General features: G+C 44.8%; 1 protein-coding gene across 1 annotated transcript in view; it reads right to left on the reverse strand.

Annotated features, from left to right (window-relative positions):
* The window catches only part of PRXL2C (peroxiredoxin like 2C), a 23291-nt gene extending 9917 nt beyond the window's left edge, over positions 1-13374 (reverse strand). Inside the window, exons 1-3 of the mRNA XM_033928447.1 lie at positions 12780-13374; positions 11767-11835; positions 305-358 (exon numbers count right to left, since the gene is read on the reverse strand). Of these exons, the coding sequence (XP_033784338.1) occupies positions 305-358; positions 11767-11835; positions 12780-12959 (303 nt within the window). The 5' untranslated portion in view covers positions 12960-13374. The remainder of the gene's footprint in view (positions 1-304; positions 359-11766; positions 11836-12779) is intronic.
* Positions 13375-18445: the final 5071 nt, after the last annotated feature.

Raw genomic sequence — 18445 nt, forward strand, 5'->3', positions numbered from 1 at the left:
CGTTGCACATCCATGCATGCTGGAGGCCGGAAAGAAAGAGATGCGGATTTTCAGGGGGGCGGGGCTAGAGGCACAATAGGGCAGGTTGGAGACAGAACGGGGTTGGGGATGGAACAAGAGTGGGGCCATGCGTCCAGTTTCTCCATCTTCAAATATGGTAACCCTAGTTCTAGTGGACAAATTCAACTTAATAAAACTGTGTTCTCAAAACAAAACTTATTCCAGCATAAGAAATACTAAACCCTGTTAGTAAAACAGTTCCCTACAAAGTCTTCCTCTTAAGCTGTACTGAGAGTGCCCTTACCTCAATGTGCTGGTGAGACGACTGGCCAATAACAAGCAGCCCAACATCTGCATCCTTCAACATGAAACAGCAAAGAAATTCATATTAATTGACTGTGGCTCAGTGGTTTTCAAAACTCTGATGCTTCTGGAATGGCCACTTTCTCACAGGGGAAAACAGCAATTTCACAACTTGGCTCATATATCGAACTAGTGCAGAAAAATGAGGGGCTAACATTCAGCTCCAAGGTGGATTTAATTTAGATCAAATCAATTTAAAACAGTTAGAAAGACTTGAATTAAATTTTTTACATTGAGTTGGAAAGGAACAATGGAGCTAAGATCTTTTTCTCAACTCTGTATATCTTATAACATTTTTGCCGATAATTCACAGTTTTGAGAAATGCAAAACCAAGCATCTGTGATTATCTTCTAGATAGAAAAACTTGCCTGTGACATTAATTTTTTAATTAAATTTTTAATTTTTTATTCAATTTTTCTATACCGTTCTCCCAGGGGAGTTCAGAACGGTTTACATGAATTTATTCAGGTACTCAAAGCATTTTTCCCTGTCTGTCCCAGCGGGCTCACAATCTACCTAATGTACCTGGGGCAATGGGGGGATTAAGTGACTTGCCCAGGGTCACATGGAGCAGCGTGGGTTTGAACCCACAACCCCAGGGTGCTGAGGCTGTAGCTTTAACCACTGCACCACACACTCCCCTAATCATTATGTATGGATTAATGGAATTCATTTACCCTAAAATGTAAACATTGCATAAATATATAGCCTCATGTTGCATAATTAAAAAATAGTACATGTACTTATTATATAAGAACATAAGAATTAGAGAATGACATAGGGACCAACTTTTCCCCATCCCCATGAGTTCTTTTCCTGTCCCTGCCCCATTCCCACAAGCTCCAGAGAGTGTAGCACTGTGGTTAAAACTACAGCCTCAGCACCCTGAGGTTGTGGGTTCAAACTCAGGCTGCTCCTTGTGACCCTGGGCAAGTCACTTAATCCCATTGCCCCAGGTACATTAGACAGACTGTGAGCCTGTCGGGACAGACAGGGAAAAATGCTTGCATACCTGAATAAATTCATGTAAACCATTCTGAGTTTCACTGGGAGAATGGTATAGAAAATTGAAATAAATAAATAAAATCTGCACAAGCCTCAAACACTTTCAAATCATAAGTGTTCGAGGATTGCGGTTAAGGCACAGCTCATAGGAATGGGACACGGACAGTGACAAAACTCACAGGGACGGGAAAACTGAGTTCCTGCGGGGACGTTCGTGTCATTCTCTAATAAGAATAGTCATACTAGCTCAAACTAGTGCTGCCCGATTCACAATTCGAATCGATTCACCGATTCACTTCGGGTGAATCGATTTGAATCAATTCATAACAAAAAAAAAATTTGGCCTCCCGATTTGCTAACTGACCCTCCCCCCTCGCCCCCTAAATCAGGAGCAGCAATGCTGCCTCTTGCTGGCCGGCCGCTGACATTCCTGCTTTACAGGGTGAGGGGGGAGGGTCAGTCAGAAAGTGCTGGTGTCTGGCTTCCCCCCTAGCCTCCCGCTGGTACGATGACTACAGGCGGCAGTGGTGGTTCTACTAACTGCCTCGATAGACAATGCTCCTGCTGTTGGTGCTTGCCTGCACCGTGGCCCATCTGCTTGCAGCGCACCCGCTGGCTCAATTTAATTCCGTTTGCTGCTGCTGCTCCAAAAGAGCCAGGCGTGTGTAGCGATTGCACGCTGCCAGCCCATAAGCCTTCTCTCCATCAGAATTGATGTCGGGGGAAGGCTTATGGACCGGTGGGTGCAATCGCTCCACGCTGCCTGGCCCTTTTGGAGTTGCGGCAGCAGCGGGATGAGGGTTAAATGGAGGCAGCGAGCAGGGAGTAAGTGGCGGGAGGCGGAATCGGTGGCAGATTGGTTTGGTGCCAGAACCAAATGCTCCCTGCTAAGTTTTTCATAGGCAGCTGAGGACAGCTCAAACTATGCAATCTGCATTTGTCTCATCTGGTGAAGAAAATGGCAAGAGAAACCCGTCAAGCCTCTGCCCATCCTCTCAAAACTTCTTATCAGCGGCGTGAGTCGTGCTTTAAAACTCAGTTCCACGATTTCAGGGAAACGATGATCCCAGCGGCTTTAAAACGGTCAGAGCGCAGGCAGGCAGGCTTCGGGGTGAGGAAGGAAGGATCCTGCAACTCTTGCCATGAGAGGAGAGCTGAGGGGAAGGAGGAAAGGAGTGAAGAGCCAATAGGACTAGGCTATGAAGGAGTGGAAAAATACTGAACAAAGGATGGAAATGAGAAAGGAGACAGGAAGAGAAATATAGTGTTGGAAAGAGGATAGAGTATTTGGAGAGAGGGATGTAGTGAGCAGAGAAAAATATCTGGTGGGAGAAAGGAAAAGAAAGAGAACTGAAGAGTAGAAGAAGAGAAGCAAGAAGGGGAAAAGAAGTAAATAAGAAAATGGGTAAATGCGGACGAGGCAGGGCAGGGGAGAGTAGGCCTTCAAGGGGGGGGACAGGCCTTCAGGGATGGTGAAACAGGCCTTCAGGGGGGGCCCTGGTGTAGAAGTACATGGAGGGAGGGAAGGGGGGGTTCAAAAAGACGTGCATATGCCAGACTTTGGGGGGGGGAAAGAAATAATGGGTCTAAAAACAGAGGAGAGGGAGAGAGATGGTGAACAATGGGATATAGGGAGGGAAGGAACAGAAAGGGAGAGAAGTTGGACACAAGGGATGGTGTGGAGGGGGATAGGAGGGTAGTTGGGAAAAGAAAGGGAGAGATGGTGGATCCTGGGGTGATGGGGAAGGAGGGAGAGATTCTGGATGAAAGGGTAGTTGAGAAAAGGTGGATCTATGGATGGAGACGAAAAAAAGGAAAGATGCCAGACCTCCAGGGGAGGGAAGGGAAATGGAAGTGGAGGACAGAGATGGCAGATGGATGGTTAGCATGGAGAAAGAAGAAAGAAGGAGACTCTGGCAAGCAAGACAACCAGAGCCTGGGACCAACAAGAGCCTAGAACCAACAAGATTTGAATATTGACCAGACAACAAAAGGTAGAAAAAATAATTGTATTTTCTGTTTTGTGATTACAATATATCGGATTTGAAACATGTATCCTGCCAGAGCTGGTGATAGGCCGCAAACGTGAGCTAGGAGTTAACAGAGAGAGGAAAAGTCTTTTTTGTTTGTTTACACCACAGCGTCAGTGTGGTTAGGAGAAGGTAAAGGGGGTGAAGAGACTATAAAAGGGTGAAGAAGTTATAAAATAAACCCACCAGGATGTTTTTAAAAAAACACCCAATTGGGCAAGAAAATCGAATTGAATTGGAAAATCGATTCAATGGGCTGAATCGAATCAAATTTTTTTTTCCTGAATCGGGCATCACTAGCTCAGACCAATGGTCCATCTAGCTCAGTGTCTTGTTTCCACAGTGGTCAATCCAGGTCACAAGTACTGGCAGACACCCAAATACAGAGGAAGCAACATTCCATACTACAGATCCCAGGACAAGCAGTGGCTTATTTTATGATGAATATCTTTTGGACTATAATGTATCTTAAATAGAAAATTATCTTTAGATTGGATTTTTGTTAAAAAAAAAAAAAAAAAAAAAAGCTTTTTTGGAGGGAAAAATCTATTTTAATTTTTTTTTTAAAAAAATCATTGATTTTTATCCACCATGCTCAGCCCACAATTGTAAGTAGCTTAAAAGATGCTCACAGCTGTGGGATGAACTAACTCCAGATATTCAATGATGGGGCACGTGTGCTTCCTAGCATTGAATATCCAGGTATATGCGCTGATCTGAAAGTAGGCTGAGCACAGGCTGATATTCAGACTAGTGCAAGATTAACTCGGTGCATAAAGTTAGGATAGACTTTTTTCTGCCCTTTTTATGCTTACTTACCCCCCTCTTTTACAAAGCCGCACTAGCATTTTTAGCACCGCCCGCCACGTTAACAGCGTCCGAGCTGTTACTGCAATGGCCAGTGCTAAAAACGCTAGCGCGGCTTTATAAAGGAGGGGGTTAGTTCGTTAGTGGACCAAAGTGCTGCTAACTGGCTAAGGTGTGGCTCTGGGCAGGTTTCACCCCCAGACTACTCCTAACCTAACTGGTTAGGGAATGGCCAGTTAGCAGAGACATTCAGCAGCATTACCCACTGAATATCGGTGCCTGGCCGGTTCAGCATGGTTTAAACAGGTAGGAGGCCCAAACATTGAACACAAAAACAGATTAAAGCTAGTGGGTAAAAAGATTGTCCTCTCTAAAGGGTGTAGTGATTTAGTTCATACCTCTCTAAGGAGTTCAAGGCAAGTTACACTCAGTCCCAGCAGCAGTGCCATAACTAGAAGTGAATGAACCCTGGACAGAAAAAGTAGTGGGGACTGAGGGGGCGGGGGAGGGAGAGAGGAAGAGCAGGAGGGAGAATGCATATTTTCCAAAGCTGACATATTACAATTTATACATTCAGAATTAAATATTTTTTTTATCTCTGTTGTCTGAGTGTTGCATTGGTTCTAATGTCCTTCTGCTTTTATTTTTAACTTTCCAGGGTCTCCTGGCCTCTTTACATTTCTTCTCTATATCAACTATACATCTTTCTTACATGTCTTTTATCAGTTCTGTTTTATGTCTTCCTTCTGTGTCCCTGTCCCCATGCTTCCTCCAGAGCCAACATCTCTTGTGTCCCTCTCCCTCATGTTCAGCTTCTCTCTTCCATATAGTCTGTGCCCCCTGGCCCCCTACCCACTTCCATAGCCTGGCATCTCTCTCTCTCTCTCCCTCTCTTTTTCTCTCCATTGGGACAATGTCTTTCCCCCAGACCAGTCTCTCTCTTCCCTTTGCCCCCCAGTCCACTATATGCCTTCTCTTGTCCACCTCCCCTTTGCTCCAGGTCTCTCCCTTCTCTCAGCTCCCCCACCCCCATGCCCAACATCTCTTTCCCTCTCTTCCCCTTCTCCTTTGCTTCAGGTCTTTCTTGTTCTCTCTATTCCCTCTGCTCCTTCCGTTAGGTCCGGCTTCTCTTCACCCTCTCCTCTCCCATGCATCTGTGCGATCTGGCATCTCTGGCTACCAATGCTATTACTACTACTAATAATAATTATTTTTATAGTGCTACCAGACGTACACAGTGCTTTACAGAGTCACAAAGAAGACAGTTTCTGATCAAAGGAGCTTACAATCTAAGTAGTCAAGGCAGACAAATACCTCCCCCTACCTCCAAATGCTGCAGCACATCCTGGCAGAGACTGTACTAAAAGCTGCTGGCGAAGATCAGAAGAGAGCATCAAGGAAGGAGCCCTTTCCACTGCTGTGTACTGCCCACAGGAAGTTGCTTCAAAGAGGTAGGATGTGGCAAAGGAAAGGCTGCCTCTGCTATGACCTGCCAAAGCAGTTGGAGGACTGGGGTGGTGGTAGACAGATGCTGGACCGTGCAGGCACACAGAGTAGGGGGGGAGGGCATGGAGAGACACTGAACCCTGAAGGCAATGGAGTAGTGAGGGAAGTTTGCAGCCCTACAATGAACTCATCCTTCCAGCCTCAGCATTTCCCCCCCCCACCCCCACCCCGGTAACTCTTCAGATCTTCACTAGTAGCAAGCAGGCTGTTTTACCTATCCTTGCATTGTCTGTGCCTTCCTTCTCTCCTCACTTCAGGTCCCAAGAGCAGGAAATGATGAGGCCAGTATGAGCAGAACAAAGACCAGCCTTCTTGCTGCAGGCAAAATCTGAAGATATAGTGGAGATGGGAGTGCTTGTCAGAGACCCCTCCCATCACCGGGGGAGAGGAGAGGGGCTGAAATGCCCCCTATCTTTATACACCCCTAACAGAGGAGAAGAGGAAGGGAAGGGTGCAATTTCAGGTGGATTCTACTACTGGATGACCCTGGCATTTTGCCAGGGTCATTCAGTGGTAGCTATACCCCTGCCCAGCAGATATTTTCCTATTTTCAGAAGACTTACAATCTTAAGTTTGAACCTGAGGCAATGGAGGATTAAGAGCTAGATGCACTAAAGTCAGTGATCATTTAACGATCGCCGCAAAACCAGTTTTGACTGGTTTAGTGACGACTGGATTTGCCGACCCGATGTGCAAAACCCGATGCGCGTGGTTTTGTGCATGACCGCTCATTCTCCAATCCGGCCATGCAAATAAGGTCATTAATATTGAAATGCCATGGAAACTAGCACAGCGACTGATGCTCTAACATGGCTTCCCGATGCATAAAAAAAGTAATTTTAGCAATCTGAAAAAAATGAACTGATGCAAATTAATATATTTATAACATACCATACTTTTATTTTTTTAAATGGGCACAGATGCTGTATGTTACACATGCACAATATCTGTCCCATTTTAAAAAAAAAAGCCGAGGCCCCCCCTTCCCCCAGCTGATGAACCGCCACCACCACAGACGACAACCGCAAGTCCCCAAACCCCCTGACAGAGAGACAGGAGGGATGCCCACTCCTTCCTGCCACCAATGGTATGTGAACCGGGCTTCCCCGGTTGTCAGAAACAAACCTTTTCCAGAGGAGGAAAGTGGTAGAGCTAGAGGACATGAATTTAGATTGCAAAAGGCCTGACTCAGTAAGCCCTTTTTCACAGAGGGTGGTAGATGCCTTGAATGCCCTCCCAGGGGTGGGAGGCAGTGGAAATGAAAAATAGTAACAGAATTCAGAAGTGCGTAGGATAAACACAAAGGGATCCTGTATAAAAGGCATGGAACCAAACAAGCTTAGCAGTGATTAGATGGCAATTGATAAGCAAAGCCACTGCTAAGCAAACTTCCATAGTCTGTGCCCTGATCATGGCTGGAGAGATTTGGAAGGTCCAGAGTGGAGCTTCGATGACGGCACCAACGATTGTTTCTGTAGCTGGAGAATGAGGCTAGAGCCGGGAAGACCTCTATGGTCTGTGCCATGAAAATGGCAAGGAAAAATCAAGTATGAAGAAGGTCACGGTACTACTCGAAAGAGTCCAGAGAAGAGCGACTAAAATGATTAAGGGGCTGGAGAAGTTGCCATACTGTGAGAGGTTAGAGAAACTAGGCCTCTTCTCCCTTGAAAAGAGGGGACATGATCAAAACATTCAAGATAATGAAGGGTAGACTTAGTAGATAAAGACAGGTTGTTCACCCTCTCCAAGGTAGGGAGAACGAGAGGGCACTCTAAAATTAAAAGGGGATAGATTCCGTACAAACTTAAGGAAATTCTTCTTCACCCAGAGAGTGGTGGAAAACTGGAATGCTCTTCCGGAGGCTGTTATAGGGAAAAACACCCTCCAGGGATTCAAGACAATGTTAGACAAGTTCCTGCTGAACCGGAACGTACACAGGTAGAGCTGGTCTCAGTTAGGGCATTGGTCTTTGACCTAGGGGCCGCTGATAGAGTGGACTGCTGGGCACGATGGCCTGACCCAGCAATTTTATCTTGCTGGACAAACTGAATGGCCTTCTCAGGTATTTTTTTTTAATCTGTCATCTACTATGTAGTTGCACTAACCATTAGGCTACTTAATATCATCTTTTATAAATTAATAACCATATTGAAAATTGAGGCTGCATGCTAAGAAATAAACAAAGAATAAAAGAATTCTTTATAACTTAACATTTGAACAACACAAAGCTCTGATGCAATTGAAAGAGTTGCAGGATTGCATGATATTAAGAGCTGATAAAGGGGGAGCTATAATTGTGATCGACAAAAAAGATTATTTGATTGAAGCAAATCGACAATTATCTGACACTATAGCTTATTGTCCCCTTTCTGATGACCCATTGAAATCGGTTATGAAAGATGTCTTTGATTTTGTGACACATCATTATGAGGAAGGCATGCTTACTAAAAAGGAGTACCAGTTCTTATTAGAAAAGTATCCGAGAACACCAAATATTTATTTTGTCCCAAAAATACATAAGAGTCAAATTAACCCTCCAGGTAGACCCATTGTAAACACACGGGGGTCTCTTCTAGAATCCTTTTCGAAATTTATAGACTTTTTTTGATAAAAGAAGAGGTCAAGATTCCCTCATATTTAAAAGATACTTCTCACCTTCTTAGAATCTTAACTCAGAATACTCAAGTAGAATCTACCACTTTTTTGGTAACACTTGATGTTGTCTCTTTGTATACTAAGATCCCACAACAGGGTGCCTTGAACATAGTTAAAGAGGTGTTGACCAAAAGAGAGGGAGTACAACGAATTAGTACTGAGTTTTTGATGACATTAACTCAGTGGGTGATCAAAAATAATTATTTTGAATTTGAGGGTATTTATTATCAACAAACTCAGGAGGTGGCTATGGGAGCTACTCTAGCCCCCTCAGTGGCTACCCTCTATATGAGTAAATTTGAAGAGAATGAAATTTATCCATCTGACTTCTATAAACACATCTTACTTTGGAAAAGGTTTCTGGATGATATTTTCTTCCTTTGGCAGGGTACTGAACAAGAGTTAGTAGAATTTTTGGGTTGGATAAATACTAGGGACCCCCATCTCCAGTTCACCCCCACATATCATGAGAACACAATAGACTTTTTAGACATGCAACTGATTAAACAAAATACTCAACTGAATACAAAACTTTTTAGGAAATCAATATCCCGTAATGCTTTACTTCATTTTTCTAGTTATCACCCTTACCACTTAAAATTTAACCTTCCAGTTAGTCAGTTCTCTAGGGTAAGAAGAGTTTCTTCAGATATGAAAGATTTTAAAGAAGCGGCAAATGAGTTACATGATAGATTTAAAGCTCGAGGTTATCCAACTAAGTCTATTCATCGTGCATATATACGAGCTAAATATGCTAACAGGGAGCTTTTATTAAAAGAAAAAAGTAATTCTGAAGAAATATAGAGACTCATTTGTGTATTACCATATTCTGAAGCGGCAAAGGAACTGATAAGTCAGATAAAACGTCATTGGCAAATTTTACAGCTTCATGAAGTTTTCACTGTTCTCTTTTAAAAGAGGGAAAACTATTGGTCAAACTTTGCAGCAACAAAAGACTGGTGTTAGATATAAAAACTTAGTAGGGAATCACAGCAAATGTGGGAGCTGTCAATGGTGTATAAATACTATTGAAGGTATTACGTGGACAGATCCTCAAACTAAGAAAAAGATAATAGTGTCAGCGATTACAAATTGTAGGACAGAAAAAGTAATTTATGTTTTGATCTGTCCTTGTAACTTGGTTTATGTAGGGCGAATGTCTCGACCCATTCATATAAGATTGAATGAGCACAAATCAAGGATAAAAACAAGAACGTTACAAGCCCCGATAGTAGAACATTGCATTAACCAACAGCATGAGCCAAGCCAGTTAAAATGGAGAATAATCGATCAGTTGAATGAAGGGAGGGAGGGAGTGGTAAATGTGGGAGAACTTTTAAATTACAAAGAACAGCGTTGGATCTATGTTTTAAACACAGTATCCCCTTACGGGCTTAACAACGAGTTAGAATGGATATCGTTAGTCTGACCCATTATAAAGAATAACAACAAGGAGGGAGGATTAAGATCAGGATTAAATGAATAAGAAATAACTGTAAAGGAAAGTCTATTACGCCAGTGTTCACGTCATTACGTGTCCTCGGGCTTATTAGACTGCCCTAGATATTTAAATGAAAAAACGCTGCCGCTTCCGGTGTAAAGAATTGGCGGTTACAGTGGTTGTCGGTGGGAAATAGGTAAGCAGTTTGCTATTAATCCAGCAAGGCGTTAGCTAGCTGGGTGAAAGAAGAGCTCTTTTTGATATGAACTTATTTGTAAAACATTATTAATATGTGGCTTTGCTGGTTATGCTTACAGGGATGGAGCCTTGAAAAAGCTATCTAGGCGAAACATGTCAGCTTTGACATCCCTAACTAATGCTGACATTTCGAGCCAAGAAGACTTAGCCACAGTTTTAAGCTAAGTATAAAAATATAAATAGATAAAAAGTTAAAAAAAATATTTCGATAAAGATTAAGCTCTATGAAGAACACCATAAGACCCAGTGACGAGCTGACACGTAAAGCTCAGGACAATGAAATGTTTGAGTCCTGAGTGGTGCCACTGAGGGTCGGTTGAAATATAATATGGTTGCTTGTATAGCTGGAAAGAAATTGTTTTCTAGCTACCACATAAGAAATAAACAGTGGCATAGTAAGGGTGGGGGAAGCAGCACCCCACCTCCTCCTCTCCGCCCCCCCCCCCGCCTCTTCCCATTCCTCTAGTTGAAGTTGTTCGTGGCAGTCAACAACATGATCTTCGCAACCCTGTCAGCTCTCCCACCGACGTCACTTCTGGGTGCCGCTCATAGGAAGTGATGTCAGAGGGAAAGCTGATGGGGTTATAAGGAGCATTTTGTTCACCACCGAGAGCAACAGCTTCAACTAGAGGTATGGGGGCAGGGGGCACACACGGCAGGCAGGATCGAGAGAGGAGCGGGAGGGAAGAGATGAGGGCAGGGGCAGGGCACCTCCCACTCTCGCTATGCCATTAAACAATGGTCTAGTGCAGTGTTTCTCAACTCAGTCCTGGAGTACCCCCTTACCAGTCAGGTTTTCAGGATATCCACAATGAATATGCATGAAAGAAATTTGCATATAATGGAGGCAGTTTATGTAAATCAAGTTTATGCATATTCATTGTGAGCTGAGAAACACTGGTCTAGTAGTTAGAGCTATTGTTTCAGCATCCTGAGGTTATGCCCTCAATCCCAGCCTACTCACTGTGACTGGATAAATCACTTAATCCTCCATTGTGCCAGGTGCCACAGATTGTGAGCCTGCCTGCCTGGACAGATATGGAAAATACTTAAGCATAGGCATCGGAACAGGGGCCATGGCCTTCTGAAAATTAGCTGTCAATGGTTGGTGCCTGCCCGCCCTCCCTCCTGTTTCCCGATATTGTACTTTGTATCTTCGGGGCAACTGCCATGCAGTGTCGAGTAAGCGCCCTGGAACCCTTCATTCTACTTCCGGGGGCAGGCCTGCTCATTGACACAGCACAGGGGCTGCCCCTAAGATTTAAAGTACAACACTGGGGGGAGGTGGAGTCGGGAGCTGGTGACAGGCCATGCCGCAGGATTCCGCTGGGGCTAAGGCGGAGCTCCTGGGCCCCCCAAACCAAACAGCATTCCACTGCCTACGTTAAGAGTACCTGATTACTATTCAATGTATTGTACACCATGAAAAGGCAGTCAATAAATAAAAACTACAAGTTAAACTTTAGGTAATACCACAAAGACCAGGAAAGCCAAATTTATTTTACTGTTGGGCCGCACGGGGGAAAAAGATAGACTAAGGGGGAGAGGGGTACCCTTTCTTGCATGCTACACAACTTACTTTTCTAAATTGGAAAAACAAGAGTTTATGATTTGTATATTGCATTGAGAGCATGGGAGGGTCACTAGATTCTAGGTGACAAATTGGTTGTAACTTCGAAGAAACTTAGGATTACACTCACCTCTAGGAAACTCCTGGGAATCTTTGCCAAGTCTTCCACATATTCTTTAGTGGTGTAGCAGAGGAAATGCTGAAATAAATCACAGCTTGCAGGTCAGAAATACAGTTACTTTCGCAGCTAAGAGAAAGACGCAAATACAGATGAGCCGGCGGCGACCACTGGGGGGGGGGGGGGGTGTGACTGAGTTTGGGGGGTTTGAAGATCTGACAGATAGTGCTCTTCATATGCACACACATCGAGCCCTGGAACCGCTGCAAGAAGCACCTTCCAAGTCAGAGCAAATGCGGGCATAAAAAAGTACAGGGTGCTCAGCAGAGCATTCATGTCATAGAACACGAGGAAGTTTCTTTTCCCTTTTGAATTAGGTACCCAACTGACAAGTCTGTCACACACAGCATTAGCGGGTTCTCTGAGGAAGCCAGGACGGCGAAATGCGTCAGAACCCCGCTGGGTCACCGCTGCAGAGACATTGAAACTAAATCTGTTTACTTATATTAGCTTTTCACAAAACTTTGGACTTTGGACTTTATTTTCACATTATGGAGATTTAAGAATTACTTATGAATCTATGAAGTTATTTAAAAATCATTTATTCTAACAAGATGGTGCAATGACTGATTCTATGAAAGTTTATAAAAGGGTTTTTCCCTATGCTGAGTTATTTTACTCTACTTTTGGATTCTAAACGCCATTTTTAAACTGTATTAATAACTATTATTGTTCCTTGTTTGCTGTTTGGGCATAAAAAAAGGGAACATAAAGTGAAAGACAATTCCTGCCCACGCAAACTTATTTGCAATCTCGCCACTCTCACTGTGAAGAAAGTGATCTCTCTCTTTCCAAGGGGGTCAGTGATAAACAGCTCCCTCTCTGTATCATCATGGGCGTTGCTCCCTTTCCGTTTATTGGCTGAATCCTGCTTTTACTACCTAGGAGGCCCATTTGCACGCAGTCCATCTGACTCTTTTTTTTTTTTTTTTTTGCCAACTCTTCCCTGGGCAGGTGTTCCTTACCCGCACAAATACGAGGATGACTCTCCGCTCGCGGAACAGCTGGCCTAGGCAGACACGGTGTCCGGCCCGGTCGAGCACCGAGTGCTGCGCGGCTTCGACCAGGGGGTTGGCGGGACCGGCACCGGGACGGTGGGTCCTCCGGCCGATCTGCTGGGTGACCGGTCTAGTCCGATTTGCCATCAGAGTCGCTACTCCCAGCCCTCGTGCTGGAGGGAAGAGGTTCTGCCTGCAGCGGGGAAAGCTGGGCGGAGTCGGCGCTTAACTCTTCCGCTTAATCCACCATCTTATTTATCCGTATGCAGTACGAGGGCGGTAATTTCACAGCGCAACCAGATGGCTTTGAGCTCGGCCGGGATGCGCTTCAGCAGGGAAAATGCATTGAGATGGAGGTGATTCTGTTCCTCTCACCAAAACTTTAAGCTCAGATCCTTGCGAGAAACTAGAGGAGAGTTTATAAGGATGTTTATAAAATGATTTTTTTTTTTCCAGAGTCTGCAGTGGTTGTAATTTGGCCTTGCCCTCCTGGATATCCTCGAGCATGACTAGCTGCTAGAAAGCCTACAACAAAGCCGCTGGGAAGATTATGGAAATCCATTCATTGTCATCTCCCAGCAGGGCCTGGCCCAGTGTGAGTGCCCAAGTCCGGCCCACCTAAACTGGGCCAGAGTCGCCATGACAGCAGCTACACCTATAAGAATAGCCTTACTAGGCCAAACCAATGGTCCATCAAGCCTAGTAGACCATTCTCATGGTGGCCAATCCAGGTCCCTAGTACCTGGCCTGGCTGGTCAAAACCCAAGAAGTAATCAAAATTCCATGCTACTGATTCAGGGCACGTTTGCGGTCTAACACCAGCTCTGGCAGATATACGTTTCAAAACTGACATATTGTAATCACAAAATGGAAAATAAAATTAGTTTTTCTACCTTTTGTTTGGTCATTATTCAAATCTTGTTGGTCCCAGGCTCTGGTTGTCTTCTGATAACTTGCTTGCCAGGGTCTCCTTCTTTCTTCTTTCTCCGTTCTAACTATCCATATTCCATCTCTGTCCTCCCCTTCCGTTTCCCTTCCCTCCCCCGGAGGTCTGGCATCTTTCTTTTTTTTTTCATCTCCATCCACAGATTCACCTTTTTTTAACTACCCTTTCATCCAGCATCTCTCCCTCCTTCCTCACCACCCCAGGGTCCACCATCTCTCCCTTTCTTTTCCCAATTACCCTCTTATCCAGTATCTCTATCCCCTCTCCACACCATCCCTTGTGTCCAACTTCTCTCCCTTTCTGTTCCTTCCCTCCCTAAATCCCATTGTCCATCATCTCTCTCCCTCTCCTCTATTTTTAGACCCATTATTTCTTCCTCCCTAAAGTCCGGCATATGCACGTCTCTTTGAACCCCCCCCCTTCCTTCTCTCCGTGTACTTCTACACCAGGGCCCCCTCCCCTGAACGTCTGTACCTCCCCCCTGAAGGCCCGTACCCCATCCCTGAAGGTCTGTACCCCCATCCCCGAAGGCCTGCCTGTCCCCTCTGAAGGCCTATGCCACCATCCCTGGCCTGTCCCCCTATTTGAAGACCTGTCTCCCCCTTTGAAGGCCTGTTCCCCCCTTGAAGGCCTGTCCCCCCTTGAGGCCTGTCCCCCCCTTAAAGGCCTGCCTGTCCCCCCCCTTAAAGGTTTGTCCCCCCCTTGAAAGCCTGACCCACCATTTGAAGGCCTGTCCTCCCATTAAAGACCTGCCCTTCCCCCTCCTTAAAGGCTTGTCCCCCCTTTGTAGGTCTGTCCCCCCCTGAAGGCCTGAGGGAGAAGGAAGACAAGGGAGAGGAACCAGAGATGCCAAGTCCATGGGAGGGAGGGAAAGGAAAAAAAGGAAAGGCGATACCAGACCATGGAGGGGGAGGAAGAGATGCCATGGCATGAGGGAAGGGAAGAAGATAGAGATACCACACCATGGTGTGGCGTGGGAAGGAAGGAAGGAAAGGAGAAGAAAGAGAGATGCCAAAGCATAGGGGAGGGGGCGGAGACAGAAAAATGGAGAGGGGGTGAAGCTGAAATGAATCATGTGCAAAGGAGAGAAGGGATCCCAGATATACAGTTTATTGAAGGGACATAGAAAGAGGGAAGATGCCATATGGAAGAGAGAGGGTGGACAGTTGATGGAAGGGGGCAGAGAGTGTGGGCAGTAGATGGAAGGGGTAGAGAGAGAGGGCAGAAGCCTGCCGCCCCTGAAGGCCTGTGCCACCATCCCTGGCCTGTCCCCCCTTTGAAGGCCTGTCCCCCCCTTGAAGGCCTGTCCCCCCTTAAAGGCCTGCCTGTGCCCCCCTTAAAGGCCTGCCTGTCCCCCCTGAAGGCTTGTCCCCCCTTAAAGGCCTGCCTGTCCCCCCTTAAAGGCTTGTCCCCCCTGAAGGCCTGCCTGTCCTCCCTGAAGGCCTGTGCCACCAACCATCCCTGGCCTGTCCCCCCTTTGAAGGCCTGTCCCCCCCCCCTTGAAGGCCTGTCCCCCCCCCCTTTAAGGTCTGCACCCCCCAAGGCCGGTCCCACCCCCTGAGGACTGCCCCCCCTGGAAGGCCTCCATATTCCTTCTGGCCTCCCCGCAGCATTTACATTATAGCTGCAGCCTGCAGCGAAGATTGCGGTTACAACATCTTTACTAAGTGCTTTAAGCTATTTCCTCTGCTGCGGTCCCGCCTCTCTGACGTCAGAGGCAGGGTCGGGGCGGAGTAGTAATTAGAAAGCAATTAGTAAAGACGCTGTAACCGCAATCTTTGCTGCAGGCTGCAGCTATAAGATAAACGCTGCGGGGAGGTCAGAGGGAACATGGAGGCCTTCCTGGGGGGGGGGGGGGTGAAGCGATGCGATGCGCAGTCCTTCGGGGAGGCCAGGGGGGAAGCCGACAGCAGCACTTCCCGACTGACTCTTTGTCCTGCCCTATAAAGCAGATGCGGCAGTGGCTGGCCAGCAAGAGCAGCGCTGCCGCTCCTGCTTTAGGGGGCGAGGGGGGGAGGGTCCGAATCGTGAAGCCGATTTTTAAAAAATTTAAATCGATTCGAATCGATTCACCCGAAGTGAATCGGTAAACCGATTTGAATCGTGAATCGGGCAGCACTAGTATACTGTACTGTTCTGAAGAAAGGTTTGGCCTCTGAAAGCTAATTGATAAATGGATTATTCCAATAAAATGGTATTTTCTTATTTCTCATTATTTGTTTTATTTTTATTTGTTAATTTGTAAAGTGGTGATTGATATATATCAGTTTTTTCAGATTTACATCTACTGTCTTTATATTTTGCACAGTATTAGGGGATCTGTGTCACTGTTTTTGTGGTGTTATGGTGTTGCATTGTATACAGAGTCTGGTTTCTTGGCGGTTCAGTTTAACTTTTGTCTACATATTTCTATTTTTAGTTTGTGATTATTCCATATTGGGCGAGGGTGTATCTCTGTTCTGTGTGTATGAAAAGGACATAGTTTTCAGTTGGTATTGACTACAGGATCAATTGACTGTGCGGGATCTTGCTTGTTTAGTTTTACAATGTATATGTTGGTGTTCTAGTGCTCACTGCAGTGTTTAAGATACTGCCTATTCCTGGCGTTAGCGTCTAGCGTGCATGGCAATTCTGCACGCGCTAAGCACACGCTAAAACCGCTATCACAGCTTAGTAAAAGGAATCCTAAATGTGTACTATTTTTATTAATTATTATTATTTTCCAATGCTCAATATGACTTCCTTTTTTAAGGTTTGACACTTGTGCCAGAATATTTTTACTAAATTTAAGAAGTATCTAATTCTAGAAGGGAATAATTAGATATTTGCCCTCTTTCAAATGGTATAGAGGTTTAAAAAAGGGAAATGCGTTAATGAAGTCATTAGATTCAATCTAGCCATTTATTTCTGCATGAATTTAAACAACTAAAAAAAAAAAGATAAATATAGCTTATCCAGTCATACAAGAAATGGCTCTGCAGCACCTCTAATAATGTTTTGATCACTAGGTCCCTTCCTGAGGTCTCACTGAAGATATGAAATAGATGCGATCCCCACTTCCAAACCTCTTCCACATAATTTATGGAGAGGTGTTACTGATCCTTGAAGGAGACCTGTGTGATTGATCTTTATCTGCTACTTTTTTGCTGTACACTTCACCCTCCGTATTTGCAGGAGTTAGGGGCAGAGCCAGCCCGCGAATATTAAAAAAACGTGAATAATATTCGGACCGGTTCTGCCCCTATCCCCTGCTATTTTAAGCCCTGAAAGCCCCCCCCCCCTTAAGCCTTACCTGGTGGTCTAGCGGGTTTTCAGGCAGGAGCGATCTTCCCACGTTCCTGCCCTGTGCAGATCGCTCACAGGAAATGGCTGCCTTGAGCTCCCGTAGTCTCTCAAACCATTTTCTGTGAGCGATCTGCACGGAGCAGGAGCGTGGGAAGATCGCTCCTGCCCTGAAAACCCGCTAGACCACCAGATAAGGCTTAAGGGGGGGGGGGGGCTTACAGGGCTTAAAATAGCCTGAAAATGAAAATGCATTTTTTGGTTTAAAACCGCGATTACGGAGGGGGAAGTGTACAAAGTGAGAGCTAGTTCAAAACAGTTTAGGTAAAGAAGCAGGTACTAATTAGCAATGTATTAAAAATATTTTATTTTTATTTGCTTATAATGTCATTTGAAAGCTGCTTGATGTTAATACAACTTTAATTTAATTCTTTATAGTGGGGGGTGGGACAACACCTACATCAACAGTAAAGTTAGAATAGAGTCATTAAATCCAGTGGCGTACCTAGTATATATGACAGGCAGTGCTGATCATTTTTTAACAACCCCCTCATCTATATAAAAAAGATATTTTTAGTAATAATCCATGAGTCACACAACAAGGGTGCACCTAGGAAAAGGCAGCATCTTCTGCAGTGAGCACTAGAACACCAACACACGCATTGTAAAACTAAACGTCAGATCCTGCACAGTCAATTGATCCTGTACAGTCGATACTAACAGAAAGCCATGTCCCTTTCATACACAGACAGATACACCCTTGCCCAATATGCAATAATCACAAGCTAAAAATAGAGCTATGTAGACAAAAGTTAAACTGAACCAAGAAACCAGACTCTGCATACAGTGCAACACCACAGAAACAGTGATACATTCTCTAATACTGTGCAAAATATAAAGACAGTAGATGTAAATTTGAAAAAAAAACTGCTACATAACAATCACCACTTTACAAATTAACAAACAGAAATAAAACAAATAATGAGAAATAAGAAAATTCCATTTTTTTGGACTAATCCATTTTTCAATTAGCTTTCAGAGGCCAAATCTTTCTTCAAGACAGTACAGCAGGGGTGCCCACAATTTTCTGGCTTGCGAGCTACTTTTTTAAAATGACCAAGTCAAAATGATCTACCAATAATAAAATTTTAAGAAACACAAAGCACATTGTACACAGAGAAAATGTTAATTATCATTTGTATTCGGGTTTTTTTTTCCAGAGGTCAAGGCAGATGACTTTAAAATATGCAATGTCACCTCAGTTATACAAAAATAGACAAATATACCCTCTCCTCTTTTACTAAATCATGTTAGCGGTTTTTAGCGCAGGGAGCTGCGCTGAATGCCCCCGCGCTGCTCTTGACACTCATAGGCTCCCTGCCCTAAAACCACTATCGCGGTTTAG

The sequence above is a fragment of the Geotrypetes seraphini genome, chromosome 1 (genome assembly GCF_902459505.1).
Source record: "Geotrypetes seraphini chromosome 1, aGeoSer1.1, whole genome shotgun sequence".
Classification (NCBI taxonomy): domain Eukaryota; kingdom Metazoa; phylum Chordata; class Amphibia; order Gymnophiona; family Dermophiidae; genus Geotrypetes; species Geotrypetes seraphini.